The sequence below is a fragment of the Aptenodytes patagonicus genome, chromosome 15 (assembly GCF_965638725.1).
Source record: "Aptenodytes patagonicus chromosome 15, bAptPat1.pri.cur, whole genome shotgun sequence".
Lineage (NCBI taxonomy): Eukaryota > Metazoa > Chordata > Aves > Sphenisciformes > Spheniscidae > Aptenodytes > Aptenodytes patagonicus.
In genome coordinates, this window is record NC_134963.1 from 16,941,070 (window position 1) to 16,967,275 (window position 26,206).

Sequence of the window (26,206 nt, forward strand, 5' to 3'; positions counted from 1 at the left end):
CAACAAGCGCCGCTGCTGGGCATCTCCCTGAGGACCTGGGGTACGGGGAGCCGCAGGCGCGGGGGTCCCCCGGCATGGACCCGTTGGGGGAGCGGGGCAGCGGGGTGCCTGGCGGGGACTTTACCTCCCTGCACCATCCCAAGCCCAGCAGCAGCTCCCGGCTCTGCGAGTGGGACCTGGCACCTCCCTGAAGCCATTTTGTCCCCGCTAATGGGCACCCAGGGCTGGGCAAAAGGCCACGATCACGCTCCTCTGCCCCATCCTCTGCTGTAGCACATCGCGTGGGCCGAGCTGAAGGGTGGGCTTCGAACCAGAGACGTGCCCTCGGCTCGTCGGGGTCTCCAGGGGACGCACCACAGCCCCCCGACCCTCCAGCCCGAAGGATGTGGTGCACATGAATGTGCCGTTTTGGGGGAACGGTGCTGTGCCCTGAGCAGCCCGGGGTAGCTCGGGGGGGGGGGGGCGGGCTGCAGCCGGAGTCCCCTGCTCAGCAGGCATCGGGCGTGCATGCAACACCTCCCCGGGGATCCTGCCGAGCAAACCCACTTTGGCTCCATTTTAAGACTCTCCCTCACCCGATGGAGTAGTGGAAGCGTTTGCATGTGATCCAGGGCACCAATTAATCCCTGGCTGTAATGGACTGCACAGAGCAAAGGGACAAAGCTCAGCAGCTGCAGCGCTTTGGGCTGCACACGCACTTCTAGTACACAGAGCCATCTCTGAGCAGATCCAAGAGCCAGCGCCTCTGGAAGCTCTGTCCGGCATCGTTTTGGAAAAAAAATCCCTATTTTTGCATTACGGAGAGCACAAGTGCGCTTGAATCCAAGTGCTTCGATCAGGAGAGGAAGAATAATTAGGCAGAAGAAAGGCAGAGGCATCCGCGCTGCCGCTACCTGATTTATCCCCGCGCCTGTGCTGGCCCGGCCACACGCTGTAACGCGCCCGGCCTTGTTTAGTCTGTATGGGAGCACAAATCACGGCGCAATGTCATCGCTCTGCCAGGGTCTGGATTTCATTAGGAGCCACATGATCGGCCTCGGCTGCTGCTGGGGGCTGGCTGCGCTCCCCCCGCAGAGCTGCACAGAATGCAGGGGCGACAGGTCGGGGTGCAGGGCTGAATAGGCGCCTTGTCTGCAGGGGAGGGTCAGCAGCCGCCTCAGTGGGACGGGGGTTTGGTCCCCCTGGGATGTCTGAAGATCCTGAAAATATCCTTAGGGGAAGGGAGCGTGGCCTGAAGCTGTCTCCTGCTAGCGTGGGGACTGTTGGGGCGCAGCAAGATGGACCCCCTGGAGCACCCTTCTCCCAGAAGACAGGCCCCACAAGTTTGGGTCACTGCCCCTTCCCCAAAAATCAGGCTGCTGAAATAGAGGAGCGCAGCTGGCAAAGGGGCAGCCCCAGGCCAAGGGATGGAAGGGACTGGCTGCAGAGTCTGCTGCATCTCTTGCAGCCCGCTGAACCCTTTGCGTCCCTTGCATCCTTTGCATCCCTTGCAACCCGCTGCACCCCTTACATCTCTTGCATCCCTTGCAGCCCGCTGTATCCCTTGCATCCCTTGCATCCTTCGCACCCTTCCACTGCTTGCAGCCCGTGGCCCCTGCGCATAACACCCAGCCAAGCCCAGACACTTCTCTCTCTCTCACCCCGTCTCCCTCCCAGGGAGGGAAGCACCATGCAGTGACCCAAGAGCACCCGTGCCAGCCGGCTGGGAGCCCCTCCAGCGGTGTGCAGGGGAAGCAGCTCCCGTCCCTCGCCCAGAGCGAGCCCAGGCTCGCCAGGCAGGGCTGCGTAGGCAGGACCGCGTTGTCCACGGGGTGGTATAGACCTGTCACCCCGTATCAAACAGACCTTCTGACAATCCCTCTGCTCTGCAGGGAGTGGAGACATGAGGAGCTCCTGTGCTGCTGAGCCACAACTAACACAGATTCGCCCCAGCTGAGCATTCACGTCTCCTCTCGGTGAAGGATGTGCCGTCGGGACACGCGTGTGCAGCATCTCCTCCGAGTCCCCATGGGTGCTCAGCCCAGACAACCAAAGCCTGGCCATGTTTTCCAACACGGTTCTGACCATGCATGCTCCTCCTGGCAGGTCAAACCCAGCTTTTCCAGCTCGGTAGCCCTTGCTCCGCCAGCTATGTCGGCAGCCGGTCAGGAAGGGAGCACAGAGGTTTCACCCGGCGCCACCGAGAGCCAGCGACCACCTCAATCCAGATCTTATTTTAGCTGCAGCTCAGGGGTGAAATTCCCGTTCAGATATTCAGCTCCAGAGGCCAGAGTGGGGGAAACACATTTACTCCGCCGTGTTTAAATTGGAATAAATCCGGTGAGCCCGAGGCCGTGAGGCTCTGGGGCTCTGGGCTCTCTCCAGGGGACGAGAGTGCATGAGGCTGAGGTCAGACACAAGGTTAAAGTGGACCAAAAAAGGAGGGGAGGAGGCTGGGGACGGACGGCAAAGCCACCACGGTGGACGACCACGCACCCAGCACAGTATGGGGATGGGGGGCTGGTGCTGGAGCCCCTTCCCCAGGGGTGCAGGGGGCTGGTGCAGCTCTTGGAGGGTCCAAGGAGGACCTGGAGGAGACTCGGGGAAATGATCCAAACCTAGCCAGGTGAGGAGGGCAGGATCCGGCCCTGAGGAGAGGAGCCACCCCGAGACCCAGCCCTGCGGGGGCTTTGCTGCTCCGGGAGCGCCCTGGCTCCATCCCCGGCTCAGGTACCAGCCGGGGACCAGCCGAGCGCACCGTGGCTTGGGCAGAGCTGCTGTCAAATCACCGGCTTCGGCACAGCCGACCCAATCTGTAGGCGTGCCATAGAGAGCAGAGCCCCAGGTGATGCTGCCTTGTCCCCCGCCCCACGGTAAAAGCAGTAAAGCCACAGTCAGTGCAAAAGCCACGGTGCATCGGCCTCTTTTGGTGACGGCTGGCTGCCCGGTGAAACCACGCTCGCCGAAGGCTGAGCGGCCGCAGGGGGAGGTCCTGGCTCCGGAGCGGTGACTCAGAGCCACGGTGACGTGGCGGCTCTCCCGCAGGGACACCAGACTCGGGCAGCCATCTCCTGCGGACGGGTTTGCACTCAGGTTTCTCTGGAGGATTACTCCTAATTGCAATGTGCTCCGGTTGCAAAAATGAGCCGTCTTGCTCCATGCACGTGGGCGCCCCGCTCCTGCTGCCAGCTCTACTCAACTCGGGGTCCAGCAAGGCCATAAAAATGCTGTTTTCCAGCATTTCTGAGCATGCAAACATGCCCTTGAGGGGAAGGTAACACCCAGGCATCCCTTCCCTAAACGGGCAGTGGCCACCTTTGGAAATCTCTCCATCCTGGGAGATGTTTTTCCTGTGGGTGAGTGCAAGAAGCCTGAACCCCACGGGAGACCCTTTACTCGGGGGAGAGGCGAGCGGCTCCAGTGGGAAACAGAGTCCCTTTGGCCCTCTGGATGTCCCTGCACGTCCCATGCCGGGGCATGGGCTCCATCCCATGACATGTGCTTGTCCCCCTGCTTCTCACCACCCACCTCTTCACTAGCAGTGTGAGGAAAGCCCCGCGGTTGGTTTGGGGGCTCAAGAAGAAGCAGCGGGACAGGATCAGCCCCTGGCTCCCTCTGTGCCGAGGCAAGGAGCATCCTGCTCTCCCGTGCAGAGCCACGGCAAGCTCCACAGTGGGGGTGGCAGGGTGGGGAAGGACAGAAGGAGCTTTCTTGCTCCTTTTGTCCCTCCGTAGCTGAATCCAGGCTGGGTTAAGGCTCTTCCTGGACATCACAAGCCAACTGTGGGGCTGTTTCTGCTCTCAAGCCCCTGGGTCCAGCCACTGTGATCTCCTCCTGGGTGCTAGCAGGTCCTGGGGAGTGTGGGAAGGGCCCATGCTTTCTCCTCCCATGCTGTGCCACCTGAGCTGCTTGTGATACCACTGCTGACACCATCACCTGGTCAGGGACTCCCCCACCCCAACTTGAGCCCACACCTCAGGAGCCTCACGCACACATCCTGACATATCATGATGTGCTCCCTGCCTGGACCTCCTGGGGCATATGGAGCATGGGACACCCCTGGACCACCCGTGCTCTCCAGCCCTGGTCCCCACGCATGCCACCCACCCGCCTCTCCCACGCTCCCAGACCCAGCCTGGGGCTGCAGATTGTCCCCAGTGGGAGACCCAGCTGCAGTCCAGCTCACTGAGCTTCTTCCCTCGACTTGAAGCACCGGCGTGCCCCTTGTCCCTCTGTCCCCACGGCACTCGTGCAGGTCCCAGCGGAGAGCCCTGTCCCCCAGCTCCAGCTCCATCCACCACGGCAAGCTCACCCTGAATCACCACCGGCATCCCACCGCATGCCAGCCCGGCACGAAGGCAGCACGAGCCCTACACAAAGCAGGGCCAGCTACCTCGTGGCATGCACACCGGCTCAGGTATCTGCACCAGGTCCCCCAAAAGCCCAGCCTTTGCAGGCCCCAGCCCGCCAGCCTGCAGAAGGCAGCGCCCGCAGCCTGCCGGGCTAATGAGAAGCACATGGGACCCACATCTGGTAGCGATTGAGCAGGGAGCAGCGCTGGGAAGGGAGGAAGCGCAGATTTCCTGCAGCACAAAGGAAGGGAGAGGAATGTCCGTGGCGGAGCGGAGGCCCCAGGGTCCCCCCTCCCTCTGCCAGCTCAGCCGCGATGCCTTTGCTAGGGGTGCAAAGGCACCGGATCGTGCCTTGGTCCTTCGCCGGCACTGCTGGAGCTTGTCCCTGGGAACGTGCTCCCCCCTTCCCTGGGCTGAGCCTCCCCTCTCCCTGGCTGCCCCCCTTTCAGCTCGCAGGGGCGCACAGGCTCCCCGTGGCCGCTGTGCACAGCACTTGTGGCCATGCCGGCCCTCCGAGCCTCATGCACCGTCTCTCCCCTCCAGTCTGGTGCTGCTCAGGGTCAAGATCAAGACCCTGCTGCTCAGAGTCTGGGGTCAAGACAACCCTCCCCACGCCCAGACACCACTGGGCTTCAACTCCCCCTCGAAATGGCCTTGGGAAGAGAGCAGCAGCCCCAGCGACGCAGTGAGGATGGCAAGATCAAGGCAGGGTCTGCCCCGTGCCGTGACGATGGGGATGTGACGCTTGGATGGGGACAAGGCAGGCTGCATTTAGGTCCTCACCAGTGCAGGCAGCCGTGTCGGGGGCAGGCAGCTTGCCTGGTCCTGTGCTGGTACCAGGTGAAGTCTTGGCCCCTCCATCCCCGAGCATCCACGGCTGCCGAAGGGATTTCGGGTTGTATTGCCGGGGGAACACCCTGGGACAGCAAAACCCTGGGTTCAGGTGACACCAGGGAAGGACATTTAGCAAAAGCTGCTGTCAAATCTTCGTGGCGGAGGATGGCAAAGTGTCGGGGATGCTTTTATCCTGGTCTTCCGTATCACCCCAGCCGGAGCGGAGCAGCACGGCTAATAGCTTTCAGGTAGAAGACCCTGTTTTCCCTTCCCCAGCAGCTCAGCAGGCTGCAGCCACCCAGGCTCTGCGCCACGGCTCTGCCTCCGGCAGCTCCAGTGCGGCAAAAAACCTCTCGGCCGTTCCCGAGGATGGGTTTGGGGTGATCTGCCTGTTCAAAATATGGGGCAGCCATTTCACAGGGACATTGCCGGCCAAGCTGGGGGAAGAGCAGGCAGGGGATGGATGGGCAGGACAGACAGACGGGGCAGGGTTAACCGTACAAGGCAGCGGCCTAAGCAGCCCAGAGGCAGGGGGACCTGCAACCGGCACGCCCAAGGCCTCTCCAGGACCTGGGATTTGGGGATCCTTGGAGGGAAATCCGAGGCAACCAACCGGGGGGGGGGGGGGGGGGGGGGGGAAGGAGCAATTTATATTCAGGGAGATTTTAGGGATGCCCCGTTTCCCTGGGGATGCTCCGTGTTCTTCTCCGACAGGGACGTTTCTCCTCCTCTCAAGCGGGCAGCACAGCTCTTGTAAAGCTTTGAAGTCACGTGAAATACTTTTCAGGCGTTTTTAATACATTTCAGTGGATCTTTTTTGGACAGCACTTTAATAACCGCCTCTCCCGGGATCAGGGGGCGCCCCCGCAGCCCAGCGCTCTCGCCCTTCTCAGGGCTCCCCAGCGAATCAGGCGGACGCCGACCGGCTTTGCCCCGCCGCGGCGTCCGTGGGGGGCGGTCCCCCCAGCTCGTCGGCTGGAATGAAACCGGGAAAGCTCCGCCGCCGGCCCCCGGTGTGCGCGGCGGTGCCTCAACGGCTGGCGGTGCTCTCCGAGCACCGCCAGCCGTTGAGGCACCGCCGCGCACACGGGTCCCAGGGGAAGGCGGGAGCCCCGGTTGCCGCCGCCGCCGCCGCCCTCTCCGGGACCGGCTCCCGCCGCGGGCCGCCGCACCGGGGGCGGGGCGGGAAGGGGCGGGGCGAGGGGGGAGGGCGGGAAGGGGCGGGGCGAGGGGGCGGGGCGCGCATGCGCGCGGCGGGGCGCGGCGGGGCGATGGAGCGGTTCGGCGGCGGCGGCGGCGGCGGCGGCGGCGGCGGCGGCGGCGCGGGGGGGTACGAGGCGGCGGCGGAGCAGCTCTCCCGGCAGCAGGAGCGGCACTACCGGCTGCTGTCGGAGCTGCAGGTGCTGGTGAAGGCGCTGCCCAGGTGAGCGGATGGGCTGCGGGGGGAGGGCCGGGCCGCGGCGGCGGCGGCGGCGGCGGCGGGGCTGACCCGGTGCCGGTGCCGGCAGCCCCTGCCAGCAGCGCCTCTCCTACACGACGCTGAGCGACCTGGCGCTGGCGCTGCTGGACGGGACCGTCTTCGAGATCGTGCAAGGCCTGCTGGAGATCCAGCACCTCACCGAGAAGAACCTCTACAGCCAGCGCCTGCAGCTGCACAGCGAGCACCGCGGTCCGCGAACCGGGGCGGGGGGGGGCACCGGGGGGGGGAGCAGGCCCGGAGTACCGGGGGGGTAGATCGTGAGCACCGGGGGGGGGGGGGGGGGCAAGAGGTTTGAGGGTACTGCGGGGAGGTAGGTGGGGGGGGGGGGGCACGGGGTGAGGGCAGGCCCGGCGGGGGGGGGGGGGGCACCGGGGGGCAATCCCGGGGCACTTGGGCGGGCGGGCACCGAGGGGCGCAGACCGGGAGCACTGAAGGAGGCCTGGGGCATTGGGGGAAGGCGGTGTGGGCACTGGGGGGTGGTCCCGGGACACTGAGGGGGAGCGGGGGGGGCACTGGGTGGCAGTCCTGGGGCACTGGGGGAATGCTGGGGGGGGGCAGCTCAGGAGCAATGGGGGGGGGGGCAGCAGGCGGAGAGGACGCTGCAGGGAGGTGATGGGGACACTGGAGGGGAGGCAGGCCTGGGGCATCTGCGGGGGGGGGGGGGGGGTGTCACAGTAGGGGGGGTAAGTTGTGGGGGCACTGGGGGGAGGCTGGGGGTGCAGGCAGTGGGCACACTCGGGGGAGGTGGTGTGGGGACACTGAGGGGCAGGCCCCAGGGCGCTGGGGGGAGGTGGGGGGGACGCTGGGGGGGGGGGGAGGCACACACAGTGGGGCAGGAGGGGACGCGGCGGCGGCGGCATGCTCTGACCCGCAGCCCGTCCCTGTCACAGGGCTGAAGCAGGAGCTCTTCCACCGGCACAAGGAGGCCCAGCAGTGCTGCAGGCCCCACAACCTGCCGCTCCTCCGCGCCGCCCAGCAGCGGGAGATGGAGGTAAGGGGGGGCCGGACCGGGCACAGCCCTCCGCTGGCACGGAGGTTGTGTCCCTTCCCCGGGGGGGCTCACGGCCCCTTTGCTGCAGGACCCCTCCTGCATCGCAGGAGCATCGCAGCATCTCCAGAGGGTTTAACTAGTCGTCCCCGGCCCCGCAGCCTTGGAAGCCGCCAGCCATCCTGTCTGGTCTTGCTAGCACAGCCCCAGGTTCCCCACCCCGACTTGGGGGTCCCCTCCTCTTGCTCTGCCCTTTGTCCCCCCCCAGGAGTGGGGGGCCCAGGCTCTTGCCATCTAGGATAGCTGCGGTCCAGGCGTGATCTGGGAATTGTGAAAGTTCAGGAGCCCGCTTCAAAAGAGCGATGCTCTCCACAACGCTTTAACGAGTCTCCGTTATAAGACGGGCTGAAGCCTGTATAGGGATAGAGAGCAAGTTGACAGAAAACACGGAGAAGGTATGTGAAATCTGCCATTACATCGTAGCAAGCAGAAAGCAGAGAATACTCAAAAAAATCACATTTTACTTAGTAGCACTGATAAGGAGGAACTGCCTTCAGATGTGTAAGTATAAAATAGTTTCTTTGAGCATCCCAAGGCATTTGGAGAAGGACTCTTCAGCACGAGCAGCCCATTCAGTCCCAAAGGACTTATCTGTCTATTAGTCATAAGATAGAGACAGTTTTATAAGGTAAAGGAAATTGCAAGTAGCTAGTTATCTTAATCGATGGAGTTTAAATGTAGAGGGGAAGTTACTTTACTCCGCGTGAGGCAAACAGATAACTGTTTAAACAGAGGCTCTTTCCTGACCTTTGCCCATGACAAGCACCGCGTCAGCGCTCGCTGTTGGATCTTTTGTTTTGGTGTTTCCCCATCCCTCGTTTTCTATCGAGGTGACTAAAGCCAGGCTGGACCTCTGTTAGCTGTTACTTCTGTCTCTGAGTAACTTACGCTTGCAGCAAGTAATAAGCTATACTGCCTGTTTTAAAGCGTTTCCAATGTTGTCTTCGCTCATTAAGTGGACCGTATATGTGTCATTTCTCCTTGTCTTACACAACGTGCAATTTCTTCCTACTTCCTTCCACCTTCCCCCTGCCTTCCTCTTCTGTTTTCCTCTGCCAGAGTTGCTTCTTCCCGTTTTTATGCTCTGATATTTCTGCTGCAGAGCATTTCGGGAATAGATCGATCACGGCAGTGACAGTTGGTACGTGTCTAATCGGAGCTGCCCTCTGTGGTTAAAGGTTTTGAAGACCAGCTCCCATGAGATAGCTTGGGATTGGGCTCCCGGGAGGGGTAATACAAGATGTAGTTTTTACGTGTCTGGCTTCCTAGTGGAACCCACAGCATTTAAAAAAGCTTTGCCCATCGTACAGGGTCGCCAGCCACCAGAGCTGAAGCAAAAGCTTGTGTTTAAGCCTTATTTTTCTCCAAGATCTTGGCACTCTTCTGTAGCCCCGAATCAGGTGCCACCCCTAAACAGGATGTAGGCACTTAAATCTGGGGTTTTTTAAACGCAGGGAAAGTCACTCCTTCAGCACAGTAAGTGCAGGAGACGATGGTGTGGTGCCTCCTCCTTCCCCCAAGGCGGCTGGGAGGAATGAAAGTCTTTGGGGAACGAGGGATTTGAATCCTTCATATCTTCCACAAAGAGCGTGAACCTCTAGACTGAGGAACGTGTAAGGACAGAGCTTTCTTGGGTTCATTAGCATCCCATGGTGAAGGAGGCAATTAGCCCCTCTACCTCGCCTTTTATTGAGGCTTAGGTTGTCTTGAATTTCTTCAGACTTATTCTACTAAGGTCCTGCCCCAAGTGTTTTCTGTGGAGCAGCTGATGTATGGTAATCTGGTGGATCACAGTCCTGCGTCCTCCTTAATAGCGCGTAGTTCTGTGAAGCTTTCCCAAACCTATGGACATAATTAAAAATGTAAGATGCTAACTGGCTGCCGTACATCCAAGAGAGGTTACATGAGGTATCTCCTGCTCCACGTAAGCAATAATTGCTCTTCGTTTAGGTCGGGCCTTTTGCAGACAGCCACTGATAACGTCCGTGCTGTAGACATACCTCAGCTCTTTTCCAGGCTGTTCAGGACCGAGACCTCTGTCATTCAAATTCTGGATTCTCCCCGGGACTTGTAGCAGCGCACAGGCTTTCGGCTCCCCTCTCGGGTTCGTCTGCCCGGGTCTTTTAAACCACCAGCCACTGGCGTAGGAAATGCCGGACTTTGTGACTTCTCCCTTTCTGTGCAGTGAGGATAATTTACCCCCGTGAATATTTCCAGCTAAACGCCTGCCTCTGTTTACTGTGTTACAAAGGGGCAGCGTTGCGGGAGTAAAATGTTGAAACTTGTGCCGTTTATTTCTTGCAAGAGACGGAGCCTACCTGTGTAATTAGATGGGATTTGATGCTTCCTGACTTTCCCTGTGGCTTGCAAAAGAAGTCTGTTGCTCAGCGCAGCCCGGTAAGGTTGCATTGCCTCGCCTCCGCACACACGTGGCTTTTTATTTGAGCTGGGCTCTCCTCGTCCCCTGCAATCCTTCTGCTCTCTTCTCCCCTTTCTGGCGGAGTTTCTGGGAGGTTGAGGTTTCCTCCAGAACTGACTAGCGGTGCGCCTTTCTGCAGCTAGCAGAGCGTGCGACTGCTCCTAGAGCATGCCCACCGCTCCTGATTTCCGACGTGCCTTTGACGTAGCACATGGTTGCTGTGCTCCATTTCTCCTTCAGAGGCAATGCAGAGGTTTCTCTGCTGAGGTTTAGGCAGGTGTCGGTGAGGCAGGAGGGGCTGCGTTCTCCTGGTTGGGGCTATTTTGCAAAGTCCTCGTTTGATAACGTTCTCAGTCAAACGTTCTTTGATAACGTTATCTTCGTTTGATAACGTTCTTTGCCAAAAATGGAGCCCCAGCACGCTGTAGTCCCAAGCGAGACTTCAGCTTGCTGTTGTCAATGCAGAATAAGCTGGCTTTCCAGTTGCAAAGTTGGGTTTCTGAGGAGTTCAGCTCCTTTAGTGAATAAATGGGATCTGGGTGTGATTTACAGCTCTAGCTCTGTGTGTTGGTGTCCAGGGAACACGGGGGCTCAGGGAGGCGTCTCAGCTGGCACCTTGATGAGCTTCGGTGGCCTATGTTACTCCTCCAAGTCTTTCTTCAGCCTCACCAGTCCTGTGAGGGGTATGCGGTTCTTGGACTGCTGACTCCTTTTGAGCCCGTGCTGCCGGAGTGCTCAGCCGCAGCCTCCTGCTCAGACGTTGGCTCATCAGGAAAAGACGTTCAGATACCGATCCGTTGCTCGTGGTCTTTCCTGGCCCCCAAACACACGGAAAGCAGGCTGGTCCCAGTGACTTCCCTGCGTTTTCTCGAGTGGTGGCTTTGCTCTAAGAGATGGCAAGTGGAGGAGGTACGATCTGGGGCTGCGCTTGCTGCCCTCTGCTGTCCCTGGGACTCATCAGAGCAGGAGCGCTTCAGGATCTAGTCGCTCTTTGGTTTCAGTAAAAGACTTGGAGATGAGGAAAAAGATAGGAGGAAGGCAGATACTCCACTTTTTTTTTTACCATCGACTGTTATCTTTTTCAGGCTGTGGAGCAACGAATTCGAGAGGAACAGCGAATGATGGATGAGAAGATAGTCTTGGAACTGGACCAAAAAGTGATAGACCAACAGAGCACTCTGGAGAAGGCTGGGGTGTCTGGCTTCTACATCACCACCAACCCACAGGTTGGTGTTTAGGCAGGGAGCGTAAGATCTGACAGTACTCTTGTGTTAGCCTCTTTATGTTTTAAAAAAATCTTGCTCTTAATGAATTCTGAATCGCTGGGTCAGGAGGAATACCTTTGCCTCATCAGCTGATGGGCAACGTGCCCTGGGCCGACCTAGTACCAGGTTCGTAACGAAGGAGCAGAAACCCGTTAGACAGGGCAACGTCCCCAGCTTTCTGCAATGTTTTTCCCAGTGTGGAGGGAAGAAACGCGGTGCCAACAGCCTGCAGTCCTGTGACTCTTGAATGGGTCTGAATAATACTAAAATAAGTGGCTGCGTAGGTTTATCGCTTTTGTGCCTAGCTTAGCTGCACAGATTGCCTTCAGGAAGTCTTTTTATTGGGCATCTTGTTAATTCTTGCATGTAACTTGCTGGAGACGATCTCGGACTGTGATTAGAAAATCGTTCTCGGTCTCGCCGGTGCATCTGCTCTTAAAACTCGTGAGCAGTCGCCTGGGTTTTTCTCTGTTGTCTTAACGCCACCGCAGGAATGAAAAAATAAAACTTCCAAAGTCTCGTTGTAATGCCACAGAAGTTTGCAGGGAGTGCAGAAACAGGCTGTTCTTAACTCTGTTTTTGTAACTGATTAAATTTCACTTTGATAAAGACCTGCTAGTGAGAAAAGACGGCTTAGACTAAGTTAGTTAAACAGGCATTTTCTAAAACCCACACGATTCCTGGTTGTGGAGCCTTGAACAAGCCTCTTTACTTTTCCTGTGCTGCTATTCCTCATCTGTATAATGAAAGCAGCTCTTTCTCTCCCCTCCTGCCCCTGCCTTTTATGTTATTTTTGTAAGTAATAACTCCTAACAGGGTTCCTATTTGCTGAGTTTTGTTTATGTTTGCCTTTACGATAGCTGGCAAAGCAGACCCAGACCTTGGCTTGTACCTGTGAATGCCACCGTCGTGTAAGAAATCACGGCTGGAATCTGTTCTCCGTGCGTTTCCCATCAGCTGACGTGTTTCCTCCCAGTCTGTTGTATAAAATGGCTGCTTATGCAGTTGATATATTTTTACAAAAATAGATTTTTATTTCCATAATGTAATGTCTGCGAGCCTGAGTCACAGAACAGGGTTCACTGAATTAGCTACCCCACCACGTAGTCTCTGTGCGAAATGGCTTGTGAGCTAAATGTGAGTAAAGAACAAGCAGATGGTAAGGAAACCATAAGCTGATGTCGGTGACTGCAGGAGACGGTGGTCTCCACTTGATTACAGTCATGGAAAAGGGATTTTTTTGAAGGGGAATGAAATACCTAGAGGGAATTTCATGCACCAGCACAGCAGTGTGTCGCACGTGGCTTAGACTCCACTTAGAGAGTACCCAAAGCGATCCCTCCTGCTTCCTGCCCTTCCGTGCTGGAAAAGGATCAGGGCGTTGAAGACGCTGCTGAAGGATGAGGGGAGGGAGCTGTGCCCACCCGGAGAACCTCCTCCGGGGTGTGTGGCTGTGCGTCTGCGAGGGGACGCTGCTGCCCCGCTCCTGGAGGCTGCTCCAGAGGGGGAAACCTGCAGAACTGGCTGGCCCGCACTGCATTTGCCGCTAAATCACGGTCAAGAAGAAAGAACCTTTCTGAATCCTTAATGAATCGTAAAGCCCTGGATTCCTATGACAGCTGCGGTTTGCAGCAGATCTCTTAAGATGTTACTGCCCTGTATTTTATAGAAATGCTTAAACAAGACGAAGGCTTTGTTTTGTATTTGCGTGGTTTTTTTCTTTTGTTCCCTGAAGATTAGTAGCTCTTGAGTGGGTGGTACAAAGCAGTCCTCCTGCTTCCTGCGGCAGGGAATGGGATCATCTCATTCTTGCAAAAACGTCTCTGTTCCTTTGCAGGAGCTGACTTTACAGATGAATTTACTGGAGCTGATTCGGAAGTTACAACAGAAGGAATCCGAGTCTGAGAAGGCTTTTTCCTGAACGAGCAAATCTGCTGTGTACTTTCCAGAGTCTTCTTCTGACTTCCTTCTAAAGAATAGTCTGTTAATGCTTTTGCTTTATATTGTGTCAGGAAGAGGCTGCTGGCTGTAGAAGAAATAGCTGAGGCCCTTAGATAACCTTAGAGCTGGGGCAAGCGGACTCCCAGAGCAGGGGGTGGTTGGGGAGCATCAGACTGCCTCTCCGGTCCTCGGAGCGAGATCCGTGCTGCACATCTCGCTGAGACGAGAGGCGACGGAGGGCGTTAATCTGCCTCGTACAGCCTGCAGCGTCGGTGAGGCCGTTCACTAAGCCAGGGGAGGCTGGACCAGGTGCTGAGGCAGCAAACCGAGCCCAGCCGTACATGGGTGACCCCCGCCTTTAGGTGAATCAAGCTGAACGGGTGAGCAGTGTGATCTCCAGATTGCAATCTCCTCTTCCAATTCGAGGAGGAGGAGCAAGTGTCTCTGGTAGGGAATGGGAGAGGTGAGTAGCTGCCGTGTCGGACAGGGAAGCAAAGTGGACTCGCCAGCCGGTGCCGCCTCGCCATGGCAGATGGTTGGCAGCTGGGGAAAAAAAGTCCAAGGTTTATCTACAAGAAGATGCTTCTGTGTGTGTTGAGGCAGAAACAGCCCCTTAAACAGGCAGACCCTTCCCAGGGAGACCTCGAGGGGGCTTTATTCAAGGAGGATTTCAGGCCTCTGCCCAGTGTTACTGGACTGTGACGTTTGCAGTGTTCCCACCTGACTCGGACAGCAGAGAAGGCTCAGGAGCTTTTGCTTTGTTACTTTAAACCAGTCTCCAAATGGAGAGAAATAAAAGACTCTGTCCTGCCTTCTGAGGCTGCAGCTTTCTGAATGTCAATGATTGTGATTACGTTTGTCCCATCCCTGCTTGATGAGCGTGAGGTTTGGGGTGCGCTAGATTAAAGCTGGGGGTGGGGAACCTTGAGTGTTTCTGAGACCTTCCAGGGCTGAGCTGATGACCCCGAGAGCCTGAGTTGCACCCCCGGGACTCCGTGCACAGAAGGAGTTGGGGCACTTGCTGAAAACCCGGTAGAAGATCACTTCAGGTGTGTAGGAAACGCGTTGGTGCCAGGCACTGTGCAATGTTGGCTGCCCGTAGAAAACGGGATGGTGCAAAGGGGAGTCTGTAAGCGGTTCTGTTCTTCACAGGTGAAGTTCAAGTCAGAGAAGCTGTTGGGGGTGGCTCAAAGACTTGGACCTTCGTGTGTCGAAGGGCTTTGATTACACCCGGGTCACTAAGGGTTTTCTGGCGTTCCCAGAGCAAGGCTTGTGTTTGGGAGATGGCTCCTTCGCGTTGCTGTTTGCTCTTGCCTGCGTCCTCTGCTGTTGCTGCAGCCATCTCTTTTTCACAGCAGAAGGCAGCGTGAGAACATTCACTATGCTGTTAATTACTGAGGCTGGGAAATGGGTCGGTACCCCTTGCCCAAGGTACTGTGAGCCCTTACGTTCACGTGGAAGCAGATCACTGAGCGAGCCAGCTGTGGAGTTGGAGAACCAGCTAAAGGAAGGAAACCTGCAGGGGTGCTAGAAGAGCTCGTGGGTGGCCTTTTGGTAGGGAGAGGTGGTGGTGGAGGAGTTGCCCACTACTGTAGACAAACGCACTGAAGATCAGCAGCTACAAGAACCAACGAGGCTTTTGCAAATTCAGGGCTGAGACCCCCTCCCATTGCCATCAGGGGTGGGTGTTTCCTCCCCACGGGAACGTGCTACTGTGGTTCAGCGGCTGGAGACAAGAGGTACTGCTCTTGTGAGGTCTCCGCCTCCTGGACGAACATCCCCAGCTGGAAAGTGGGCTGATGTGGGACCTGCACCGTTGCAGGATCCCCACGAACCACCCTGAACTGTGTTGACGCTTGACCCTCAGCTCGGAGCCCCGCACTCGACTGCTAAAATAGCGAGGAGCAGAGTGGGCAACGTTCCCCTCTGGAGACACCTTCATCCTGCCTGTGAGGACACGTACAGACAGAGGACTCTCCAGTGCTGACCAGGTGAAGAAGGCGTCCGTGTTCCTCTGTGTGTGGCCAGAGCTATTAGCAAGGGAATTGCTTCCCGGGGTGAGGATGAGGAAGGCAGGGATGAATGATGGGTCCTACTGCAGGAAAGGAGACTGCCTGCCTGCATGCTGGGGGGTAGCGCTGCCTCCCGGGAGGACCCCCCCCTACTTTGACGTGAGCATTCTCGCATTGCTGGGCCAGCGGCAGAGCCGATGGTGTGGCTGGAGAAGCTCGGGGGCAGCTGCCGCAGCAGGTGGGGATTGCTGCCGGTGGGTTCAGCCCCGCTTCGCTGCCCTGCGCCGTGAAGAGTGGAGCCCACCTCGGTTCAGAGTTCCCCACAGGCCATGAGAGCTGGTCACTGCCATCTCCGCTGCCGTCTCTCCCGGGGGCAGCTGGCACTGGGGATCACGGCGGGCTGCTCCAGCACTGCCATGACAACGGCAGCTCTCGGGCTTCCCGCTCCCGCCATCTGGTTGCGGACGGCTCTGCCAGGCAGCCGATCCAAGCTGAAATTTTCCATGCCTGTGGTCAGGTTGTGTTTCAGAAAGGCTTTCCGTGTGAGGTGGAGAGCGGCAGGGTGGTCAGGCATGGTTAACTGGTGAAAAAGGTGGTCTTAAGGGAATAAAGCGCCTGGGATAGCTTGTGATCAGGGAGTATTCGGTCAGCATGATTTCAGCAGAGGAAAAGTTGCTCAGCCCCCCCAGGAAGCATTGCTGGGCGGTACGACGCTGAGGGTACACGGATATTTCTCCAAGCAAATGCCTTTGTGTCACTAGAGGGTGACGCCTTCCTATGGCACTGGCTGTGCCCGTGCTACTGCAGTTGTGTTATTGCCGGTGACGGCTGGGCTGGGGTTGGACCTGGTGAGAGTGATCCAAAGGAGCTGGAAGTGCAGCGAAGGATTACTGGATTTCAGCTGTCTCAGCTCCTTGGTTCAACCGCCGGTGCAGCCCCTGAGCTCTCGACTGGTGCCCCAGGAACACGTGGTTGGGGACCCCTTTGGTGGCAGCTCAGGTGGCTTCAGCCACCCACGGGGCTGGGCCTTAAGTTCCTGCCCAAATCTCCTTGTGTGCCGGAAGCAATGTGGAGCGGGGATGCACGAGAGGATCGAGTTCCCTGTTCTGGTGCGAGGTGACCGACGGGAGAGCTATGGCTCTGTGCCAGCCCTGCGTTCACCCATGAGCTGGAGGAAGGCGAATGATGGGTGGTAGAAAGGGACAAGTCCTGTTTCCTGCTTCCTTTTTCTGTACTTTGGGCTGATGAGGAGGATAGCGAGGTCCCCTCCACGTAAGGAGGCCGATTCAGCGTGGATAAGGGTGAATTTATGCAGGTGTTATCTCTTAGTGTTGGACAGTGGGCTCTGAGGTGACCATTACCACTCGGGAGTGACGTTTGGGGTGATGACTGGTGGGTCCATGGAAACATCAGCTTTAGTGCTCAGTAGCCATCAGAAAATCAAATGAGACATTAGGAAGGGAGCGAACAAGAAAACGAAAAACCTTTTGCTGCTGTGAAGTCGCTGATGCGCCAGCACCCAAACACAGGTCCCTTCATCCCGAGAAGCGTTCAGTAGAGCTGGAATGGGCTCTGCAAAGGCCCTGGGGACACCAGAGGTCTGGACCACCTTCCAGCCAAGCTGGACTCCTCTATCTGAAAATGAGGTGCCCAAGAGGGGACAGGGTGGAGGTAAAACTACAGGTGACATGGGGAGAGACTTCACTCTCTTCAACTACAAGAGCTGGAGTGTTAGATGAAGCCTGTAAAAGGCAGGTTTAGGTGGAACAGGTGACTGCTTGGGAAACCCCCTGCCGCAGGGGGCTGGGGAAGCAGAAGGTTTATGTTGGTTCAAGAGGAGGTGAGGCGCTTCTGGAAAAGAAATGCCTTTTGACTTAGAGATGGAGAGAAGCGATTCCCCTTCACCGAGCTGCAGGCACTTGGAGCCAGGTGGAAGCGCTGCACGCTTTTGTTCAGGTTTTATGCTCTTGCCCAGGCACTGGCTTTCTTCACTCCCGGGTGGCAGGAACGTGAGCTGGATGGGCCTGTTCAAGAGCTCACCTTCCACTGCTGCCCCTCCAGCCGCTTTCCCCTACACCTCTGCTTCTTCATGGCAAATACCTGAGCACAGAGGAGGTCCCTGTCCTCCAGGCAGCAGCTCCAGAGCATAGAGGGTAGAGGCAGATTCCTCCTTGGGATAGCCAAGGAGGAGAGGACCAGGGTCCCGGCCCTTCACTCCGTCCAGAACTGCGTCCAGCGGCCGAGGTTTGGGATAACTACTCCATCCTCGGCTGTTCCCTTCATGAGCGGCTCAGGCTGCGGCGCCCAAGCCCAGCCCATGCAACACCCCTTTGGGGCTGGTGTCCAGCCTGCAGCGATGAGGTCGCGGGGGACCCACCACGACGCTCTCGGCGCATTGCCAAACATTTGTCGGCCTCCCCGTGGGGCTCGGGGGTGCTTCCCCCGTTACCCCAAGCCCTGCTGCCAGCTCCGGGGGAGACACCCCTGGGGCTGGTGCCGCCCGCGCTGCCCTTGCAGCACCTCCCGCCCCGGGGTGTCGGAGCAGCCCGGCTCCGGACCCCCCCTGCCCCGGCTGACGCTCCCCCCCCCCCCGCCCCGCCGCGCTCCCGGGCGGCCCCCGAGGGGCTCCCCGCAGCCGCCGCGCCGGGCCCCCGCCCTTCCGCCGGGCCGGGGAGGCGGAGCCGGGGCGGGAGGCGGCGGCGGCGCGGAGCAGGTGGGGGCCGGGGCCGCTGGCGGAGCCGCGCGGTGCCCGCGGCCGCGCCCGCGCAGGTGAGCGGGACCCTCCCGGGCGGCGGGGCCGGGGCCGGGGCCGGGGCGGTGCGTGGGGCGCGCCCCGCGGGCGCTGGGGCTCGGGGGAGCGGGGCCGGGGCTGGGGCTGGGCGCCGCCCGGGGAGCGGCATCGCGGTGGGGCCGAGCAGGGGCGAAACTTGCCCCTCTCCCCGCCCGGGGATGAATCCGGAGGCTGAACGCCCCCTCCCCCCCCGCCCCGGCCCGGGGGTCCCCACCCGCGACCACCACCCCCAACCTGGGAGGGATGCTCGCTTGCCCAGCGGGCGTCAAGCTCCGTGTCCTGCCCGGCTGCGGCTGTTGGGTGCGTTGGGGTCGGGCACCCCAATAGTGCCAGCCCCTCCGTTCGCGGGGACTCAGATCAGCCAGCACGGTTGGTGCCAACAGGCCTGTTGTCCCCACGGGCCAACATCGTGCCGTCGGCTCGCAGTGGCCTTTCTGGGACCTTTTGGCTTCCGAGACAGATGGACCGAGGGAGCAGGGCTGCACCGAGTGGCACGAGCTCTCTGAGCAGGACCCGTGGTTTGGGGATGCAGGGAGACATGTATCCTGGCACGGGGAGGAGGGCAGCCGGAAGGGGAGAGCATCCCCAAAATCACAGACCGCCCCACGGAGCAGCCGTGAAGCAGCACCTGAAGGTCCCCAGAGCTGCGTCCTCCCACTCTCCCAGCGGCAGCTGCCGGCCGCGGCTTGGTCCCCAGGCGCGGATGTGTTTCCTGGTCTGGCCGGGGATGCCCACGTCCTTGCCAGAGCTGCTCTGGTCTTCCTGCTGCACACCTCCGCGCCACGCCTGGGCTTTCCCTGGGGAAGCAGCGAGATGCTGGGAGCGGGGAGGCGCCGCATGCCCCCTCGGTGGGCTCCCGGCACACCAGGGAGACGGTCAGGTAGATGTTGAATAAGGTGGAGGGGAAACAGCAAAGAAACCTTCAGCAGGGCCAGAGCAGCCTGTTTTGGGCTTTAATGCAGCTCCGTTTTAAAAAGAAAAGCCTGGGGGATGCTGCCCTGGGGGTGCTGTGGTTTCTCTCCCACCTGGCGCCCAAGCACGGGTCCCTGCGCGGGGTGGCTGTCTGTCCTGTGCCACCACCCTGCAGGAGGACATGCTCCAGTGCTGAGCCCCACGCTGGCTGAGGAGCGAGGGACACCTTGAATGTGCCGTGGTGGCTTTTCCACCCTGTCCCCACCACGCGATACCTCCCGGCAGGAGGGGATGCTCACACCTTCCTGCTCCCCCCTGCCAGGTCTCCAGGCAGGGTCTCGCCACTGTGGACCCCTCACCCTGCCGGAGGGCAGGGCCTGCTGCCTCCGGGATGGCGAGATGGCTGCCTCGCTCCGCCGACCTGACCCGCTTCTGCCAGAAACTCAACCGGGTGAAGACCTTGGAGGATGACATGATGGAGACGTCCTTCAATAGATGCCTTTCCACCATCGACTTGACGCTGCTGGGCATCGGAGGCATGGTGGGCTCTGGGCTGTACGTCCTCACGGGCACTGTGGCTAAGGAGATCGCCGGCCCCGCCGTCATCGTCTCCTTTATCATTGCCGGCTTTGCCTCGCTCCTGGCTGCTCTCTGCTATGCCGAGTTTGGAGCCCGGGTACCCAAGACGGGCTCTGCCTACATGTTCACCTACGTGTCCGTGGGTGAGATCTGGGCCTTCCTCATCGGCTGGAACGTGCTGCTGGAGTACATGATCGGAGGAGCTGCGGTGGCCAGGGCCTGGAGCGGCTACCTGGACTCCATCTTCAACCACAAGATAAAGAACTTCACCGAGACCCACGTGGGCACCTGGCAGGTGCCGTTCCTGGCCCACTACCCCGACTTTCTGGCAGCAGCCATCCTGCTGGTAGCCACCGCCTTCATCTCCTTCGGGGCCAAAGTGTCCTCCTGGCTAAACCACGTCTTCTCGGCCATCAGCATGGGTGTCATCCTCTTCATTCTCATCATGGGCTTCATCCTCGCGCAGCCCAAGAACTGGAGTGCCCAGGAGGGCGGCTTCGCCCCGTACGGACTGTCGGGCATCATGGCCGGCACAGCCACCTGCTTCTACGCCTTCGTGGGCTTTGATGTCATCGCGGCCTCCAGCGAAGAGGCCAGGAACCCGCAGAGGGCTGTCCCCCGGGCCATCGCTTTCTCCTTGGGGCTGGCCACCGGGGCCTACATCCTGGTGTCGGTGGTGCTGACGCTGATGGTGCCCTGGCACACGCTGGACCCCGACTCTGCCCTGGCAGATGCGTTTTACAGGAGGGGCTATGCCTGGGCAGGGTTCCTGGTCGCCGCTGGCTCCATCTGCGGTAAGTACAGGCAGCGGCGGTGGGAGCTGCCCGCCCCGCTTGCGATGGGGGCTGGGAACTGGGGCGGTTTTGGGTCTGACGTGGTCTTCCTTCTTCTGCCCATCCCTCAGCGATGAATACAGTCCTGCTGAGCAACCTCTTCTCCCTGCCACGCATCGTCTACGCCATGGCCGAGGACGGGCTCTTCTTCCAGGTCTTCTCCCGAGTGCATCCCCGCACGCAGGTGCCTGTCGTCGGCATCGTGGTCTTTGGGCTACTCATGGCCCTGTTGGCCCTCATCTTTGACCTGGAGGCCCTGGTGCAGTTCCTGTCCATTGGCACGCTGCTGGCCTACACCTTCGTGGCTGCTAGCATCATCGTCCTGCGCTTCCAGCAGCAGAAGGTGGATGCCCCTGCGCCGGCGGCCAGTGGCCGTCCCAGCCCCCAGCCCCAGGAGGTTCCGTCCACCGGCGAGCTGAAGGAGTACGAGTCCTTCTCCGACAAGCTCCAGCTAGTGGACAGGGACAAGAGCAAAGAGCACCGGGAGCCGGGGCAGCTGAAGGCAGCTTTTGAGCCCTACCTGGAGTTCCTCAGCGACTTCTACCCGGGCGAGGTGGTCACGGTGGCTGTGGTGACCCTGATGGTGTCCGCCATCTGCCTCTGCTCCATCTTGGTGTTCGGCAACACTCACCTCCACCTGCCCACCTGGAGCTACTCCCTGCTGCTGGTCCTCTTCAGCCTGGGCTTCCTGCTCAGCCTCCTCCTCATCTGGGCGCACGAGCAGCAGCACGGCACACAGACCTTCCAGGTACACCCGGGGGCCCAGGCAGGATTAGTCCCTTTTCAAGGGTCGGCGGGGTGGGAGCAGCTCTGATGCACCCACGAGAGGCTCCGGTCACACCGGTCTCGTGAAAGCACCGCAACTGCTGAAGGAGGAGGAGGAGGGTGTCAGCGAGCACTGGCTGTGGGGAGGTGTTGGTGCCTGCGGTGTCACGCTGCACAGTCACCGGTCTCCAGGAGGGGACAACCCCAGCGGGATCGCTCCTGCCCGCCCTGGGCTCCCTGCTCCGCATCCCCACAGCCCCCCGCTCCCCTTCTGCCCATCCCAACTCCTTCTGCCTTTGGCCTGCCCTTGACCTATGCATTGGAGCTCTTTTCTTCAGCCCCCAAATCATTTTTGTGCCACTCGTGCTCCCCGCTCTCTGGTTTCCAGCCCGTCTGGGCCCCGGTGTGGTGCAGCCGCGTGGACCACACCAGTGGTACCACCTCCCTGCCATGCCCCTGCCCGGGCTTCTCCAGCAAGGACCATGTTGGCTCTGGATTGCACCAAGGGCTTGTTCAGTCCTTCTGACGGTGCCTCTGGGCTGTTTCCAGAGCCCGTGCCCGGCATGCAGCCTGGCTCCCATCTCTTGGCTCCCTAACTGGCAATTGTTCCTTTTGGCTGCCTTTTTCCCAGAAAAAAAAAGTCATTTTCAGAAAGCCCCGGGTGAGAGTCACCTTGTCCCCCACATTTACCAGTGCTGGCTTTTGTCTCTATGGTTTTAAGGATGGGGAGTGTGGTCCTGCAGGTCTCACCCTCTACCTCCGGCTTGGTTTCTCCCGCAGATCCCCCTGGTACCCCTCTCCCCAGCACTGAGTATCGTCCTCAATATCTATCTGATGCTGAAGCTCAGCTACATGACGTGGCTCCGCTTCGCCGTCTGGCTGCTCTTAGGTGAGTGCTCCCACGGTGGCGTGAGCCCCAGGAAGGCGGCGGCTGCTTCGGGGGAGAGGGGAACTGGGCTTGTCCTGGCACCGGCCGGTGGCTTCAGCAGCTCTTTTCCCCTGGTGATGGGTTTATAAACCGCATCGTGCCCCTTTCCGCCTCCAACTCCCCTTCGGAGACGCAAACCGAGGTCTCCCGGCGTCTCCCTGACCCTCTCTGGTTCCCAGAGTGTTACGGTTTGTTCCAGTTAAGGTTTGGATCCTCCTTCAAGCTCTGGACCAGAACCACCCGCTGCTCCCGAGGTGGCTCCCTGGGGCTTGAGGACCCCTTCCCAGTGAGGGGCTTCCCCTCCCCAGGGACTGGGGTTACCCCCCTTGCTCTTAACACACTGCGGGATCCTTTTCCACCTGCAAGCAGCTGGTTTAAGCCCCCCCAGTGCCGTGGCTTGTGCTGCTACGCAGGGATGCTGGCTGCATCCGTGCCGGCCGCTGGCCTCTGCTCGAGCCGCTGCTCTCCCTGTCCCCCGCTGCAGGCCTGCTCGTGTACTTCGGTTACGGCATCTGGCACAGCAAGGAGAACCTGCGGGAGCCCAGGCCGCAGCGCGTCAGCGCCCGCTATGTGGTGTTCCCCAGCGGCAGCCTGGAGGAGAGGGTGCAGGCAGTCCAGCCCAGCTCCCAGCCCGCCGCCGGGCTGCCGGACACCGACACCGACGACTGCAAGAGATGACACCCCGGGGGACAGGGGCACCTGGCTATGGGAGCATCTGACCCCCTCCCCACGGTGAGGCCAGAGATCCCCCCTCCTCCTCCTGGTCCCTTTGACAGCGGAGCCACCGGGGCTGCCCTGGGCATGTGGCTCCATCCAGAGATGACGAGGATGCTTGCCCTTCCCCACCCACTCCCTGCAGAGCGTGGGGAGGGGCTGGCTCCCTTCCTCCCCATCCCCAGCACTCAGGAACTGGGTCTCAGCCCCCTCAGCTCAGTGCCTGCCCTGCTCACGAGGAGCCGCGTCCTCGCCACCTTCCCCTGAGCACATCCAGGTGCCATGCAGCAAATCTCCTTTCTGCTGGCCCATCTGCGCAGCCAGGGATGCAGAGGGATGCAGAGGGTCCCCAGGGACCGGGACAGGCAGCCCAGTGCTGCCCATCCTGGGTCTCATCCTGGCTGCAGTGTGGGATCTTGCTGCAGCCCTGCAGAGCCCTCCTGCCTCCCGCTGAGCCTGCCTGCGGAAGGAGGCAGGGGCCAGCCGCACTTCCCCACTGGCATCCCTGCCATCCCCATCCCCAGGGCCACTCTCCCAAAAGGCTGAGGGGGGCCGAGGAGCAGGTGGGGACATGAGATGGAGAAGGGACATGGCCAGAGTGGCTGGGCAGGGACCCCAGGAAAGCCAGTGTGGGCTGGCACGGCAGAAGCCCAACTGCACCTTCCTGGCCACTGGCATCGGCTGTTTCAGGGTGGGCTGGGGGCTGTGCCCAGCTGGAAGCCCGGCTGGAAGGTCATGCCAGGGCCAGGCTCTTGCCCCAGCCCACAGGTGGGTGTGGGCGCTCAGGACCCCAGATTTGTTGCCTTGTCCCCGGAGGTCCCCAGCAGCATCCCTGGGCGGGCCTGCCTGGAGCCGGCTCCCCCCTTCCCCTGTGCCCCAGCAGCACAGCCTGCACTGCTGCCTGCCCCAGCGTGGGGGGCTCAGCCCCCCGTGATGCCCCTCCCAGGCTCTCTGTGGCTCGGGACAGGCTCTGCGGCTGCTTTTCAGTATTGCCCCCTCCCGGGCGAGCATCCCCGTGCTCTGGGGCTCACCCCAGCTGCCATGTTGTGGGGGGAGTCCCCAGCAGCACTGCTGCAGCCACCCCTGGCTGGTTTGCCCATGAACAGCCTAAAATGGAAGGGAAGGGGCCTTTAGCATGTTTTGGAAGAAATACATGGAGGAAACAAATCAGTCGAGCACGAGGTTGCCGAACTGCCAGGCCTTGCAGCGTGGACACCCTGCTCCCTGCAGCCATGCTGGACGTGCAACGTCGTCTGCATCCTGTGAGAAGCCGGGGACCGTGGGCAGGCTAGTCCCATTGCTTCTTGCTGGCCAGTCCCTGGGGGGGTCCTAGAGGGGCCATGGGGAGGTCTCTGTACGATGCGCCGGCTCCCTGGTGAACCCCTCTGTCTGCCAGCACTGCTCCGCGTCCTGCCTCGCCCCTGCACTGCTGCCGCTGCCCACGGAGCAGCGCGTCCCCACCGTGCTGTGCTCCTGCTTGGCACCTCTGTGTAGTGGCTTGTGAGCAACGGGCTGCCTCCCGTCACCCTCATAAATACTGGTTCTGTGATGGCTCTGGTTGTTTGTGCTGTGTGTCCCCCTCAAGAGTCCACATGGGGAAGCTGCTCACCCAGATGCTCAGGAAAGCCCCCTGAAAGCTTGAGGAAGGGGAGAGTCGTGCCACCCGCTGCCACTGTGCAGCCACATTCCTCCCGAGCCCTGCAAGGGCAGCAGCGGGCTGTGCCCGGGGCGTGCAGACCCTGCCCGGGGCGTGCAGACCCTGCCCGCAGCTGCTTTCTGGCATCGCGGGGCGGGAGCCAGGCACAGCGAGTCACCGTGCCGGGAGCCCGGCTTCCCAGCCGCCAGCACGTGCTTCTGGAGCAGGGCTGGCGTGCGCGAGCTGCACAACGCCCGGCCGGGTCCACCGGGCACCGCCGAGAGCAGCTTTGCTCTTCTGACACGGGTGTGCTGTTCACGAGGACTGGCTCCAGCCGGACCCACAGAAACTGGGACACCCCCCCCCAGGGGCTGGGGCAGCCGTGCAGAGGTAGCCTGGAACTTGAGATTTACAGATACACAAATATGACTATATTCACCCAGATGGGCCTGAACCCCTTTGTCAACAGCGAGGAAGATGTTGAGCAGCACCGGGGCAGGTTCACTAAAGCTGCCAAGGGTTATGAGCTGAATGGATGGGAGAAATTGTGAAGCAGTGCAAATAATGGGAATTCAAGCATGAGTCACTTGAGATAATCCATCGATACCCCCATCCTCACCATTATTGCTCACTAAGGAAGTTTCCTTCCCATGAAAACAAAGTCATTCTTTATTAAAAAATAAAATATTCAACAGGTATCCAGGGAAGCAGCTAGACTTAACTCTCCATATCAATTGTCAGCTTTTAATTTGCAATAAATCCATTGTCAGCAGGATAAAGGCAAGCAGAAAGAACCGTAGTGATAGATGAGGAGCGAGGGAGCCCAGCGCGCGGTTGGGGAAGAGCAGTAAAAGTCCTAACAAAGCAGGACAGGCTGAGGTTCAAGACACTTTTATGTTCTCTTTTGGAGGAAAGTCGATAGAAGTCACATCACAAAACACTCTGGACTGTCGCCGGGGCCGGGCTCACCCAGCGTGGGCTCTCGGTCGGCCTTTTAAACTGGCAAAGACCTAAGAGTTGTTGAATGAGCCTCGTAAGCATTGATATTTAATCTATTTAAAACGAACATTTGTAAAAATGCCGAGAAACTACTGCTAGGCTGCGCCATAAAAAGCAAGCGTGGATATGGGGTACCCCTCAGCACCGGCCGGGGAGAGGCAGGGAGTGACGGGGACGCGGCTGGCAGGGAATTAAAGGATTGAAACGTAATTAACGGCAGCCTGGGAGGGGAGTGTGCCCTCTCAAGCACACTTGTGGGTTTTTTTAAAAATAGGATTACAAAATTGGTCGGTTCATCCGTGCCATACACCATCCTATTGCAGTAACATGCCCTGCGCAGGCGCAGAACATGTATTAATTGATTTTAAATTGTCTACCCGTTAAGGCACACAAAAAAAAGGGGGGTTGTCAGCAGCCATTGCCACCAAGGGAGCCCTCCTACAATGATTTGTTCCTGAAAACTGTATCGGCAGGAAAAAAAAAATATCCAGACCGAACACCACCAGCAGTGCTTTAAGATGGCAGCCTGTAATTGTAGGAGAAAAAAAACACCAGCTCCCCCATCTGTACCCCCGTACGCGTGATCCAGCCAGATTTAAAAACAAACCACCCCCGTGCGCAGCTCACAAAACCCTATTTCATAGAGCACAGGGAGACAGCAGTTTGCTGCCGCTGATATTACACCGACTTGCCATAGGGGTATCTTTCTCCAAATTAGG

At 59.5% G+C, this 26,206-nt stretch overlaps 2 protein-coding genes across 2 annotated transcripts; both read left to right on the forward strand.

Annotated features, from left to right (window-relative positions):
- The first annotated feature begins 6,409 nt into the window (after positions 1-6,409).
- On the forward strand, positions 6,410-14,130 carry LOC143167474 (protein DGCR6). The gene is made up of 5 exons (XM_076352923.1): positions 6,410-6,588; positions 6,674-6,834; positions 7,536-7,636; positions 11,198-11,338; positions 13,215-14,130. The coding sequence occupies exons 1-5, from the start codon at positions 6,410-6,412 to the stop codon at positions 13,296-13,298; spliced, it is 666 nt and encodes a 221-aa protein (XP_076209038.1). The 3' UTR covers positions 13,299-14,130.
- A 3,917-nt stretch (positions 14,131-18,047) lies between these two features.
- On the forward strand, positions 18,048-24,405 carry SLC7A4 (solute carrier family 7 member 4). The gene is made up of 5 exons (XM_076352943.1): positions 18,048-18,099; positions 19,356-20,406; positions 20,517-21,193; positions 21,991-22,099; positions 22,623-24,405. The coding sequence occupies exons 2-5, from the start codon at positions 19,425-19,427 to the stop codon at positions 22,814-22,816; spliced, it is 1,962 nt and encodes a 653-aa protein (XP_076209058.1). The 5' UTR covers positions 18,048-18,099; positions 19,356-19,424; the 3' UTR covers positions 22,817-24,405.
- The last annotated feature ends 1,801 nt before the right edge of the window (positions 24,406-26,206 follow it).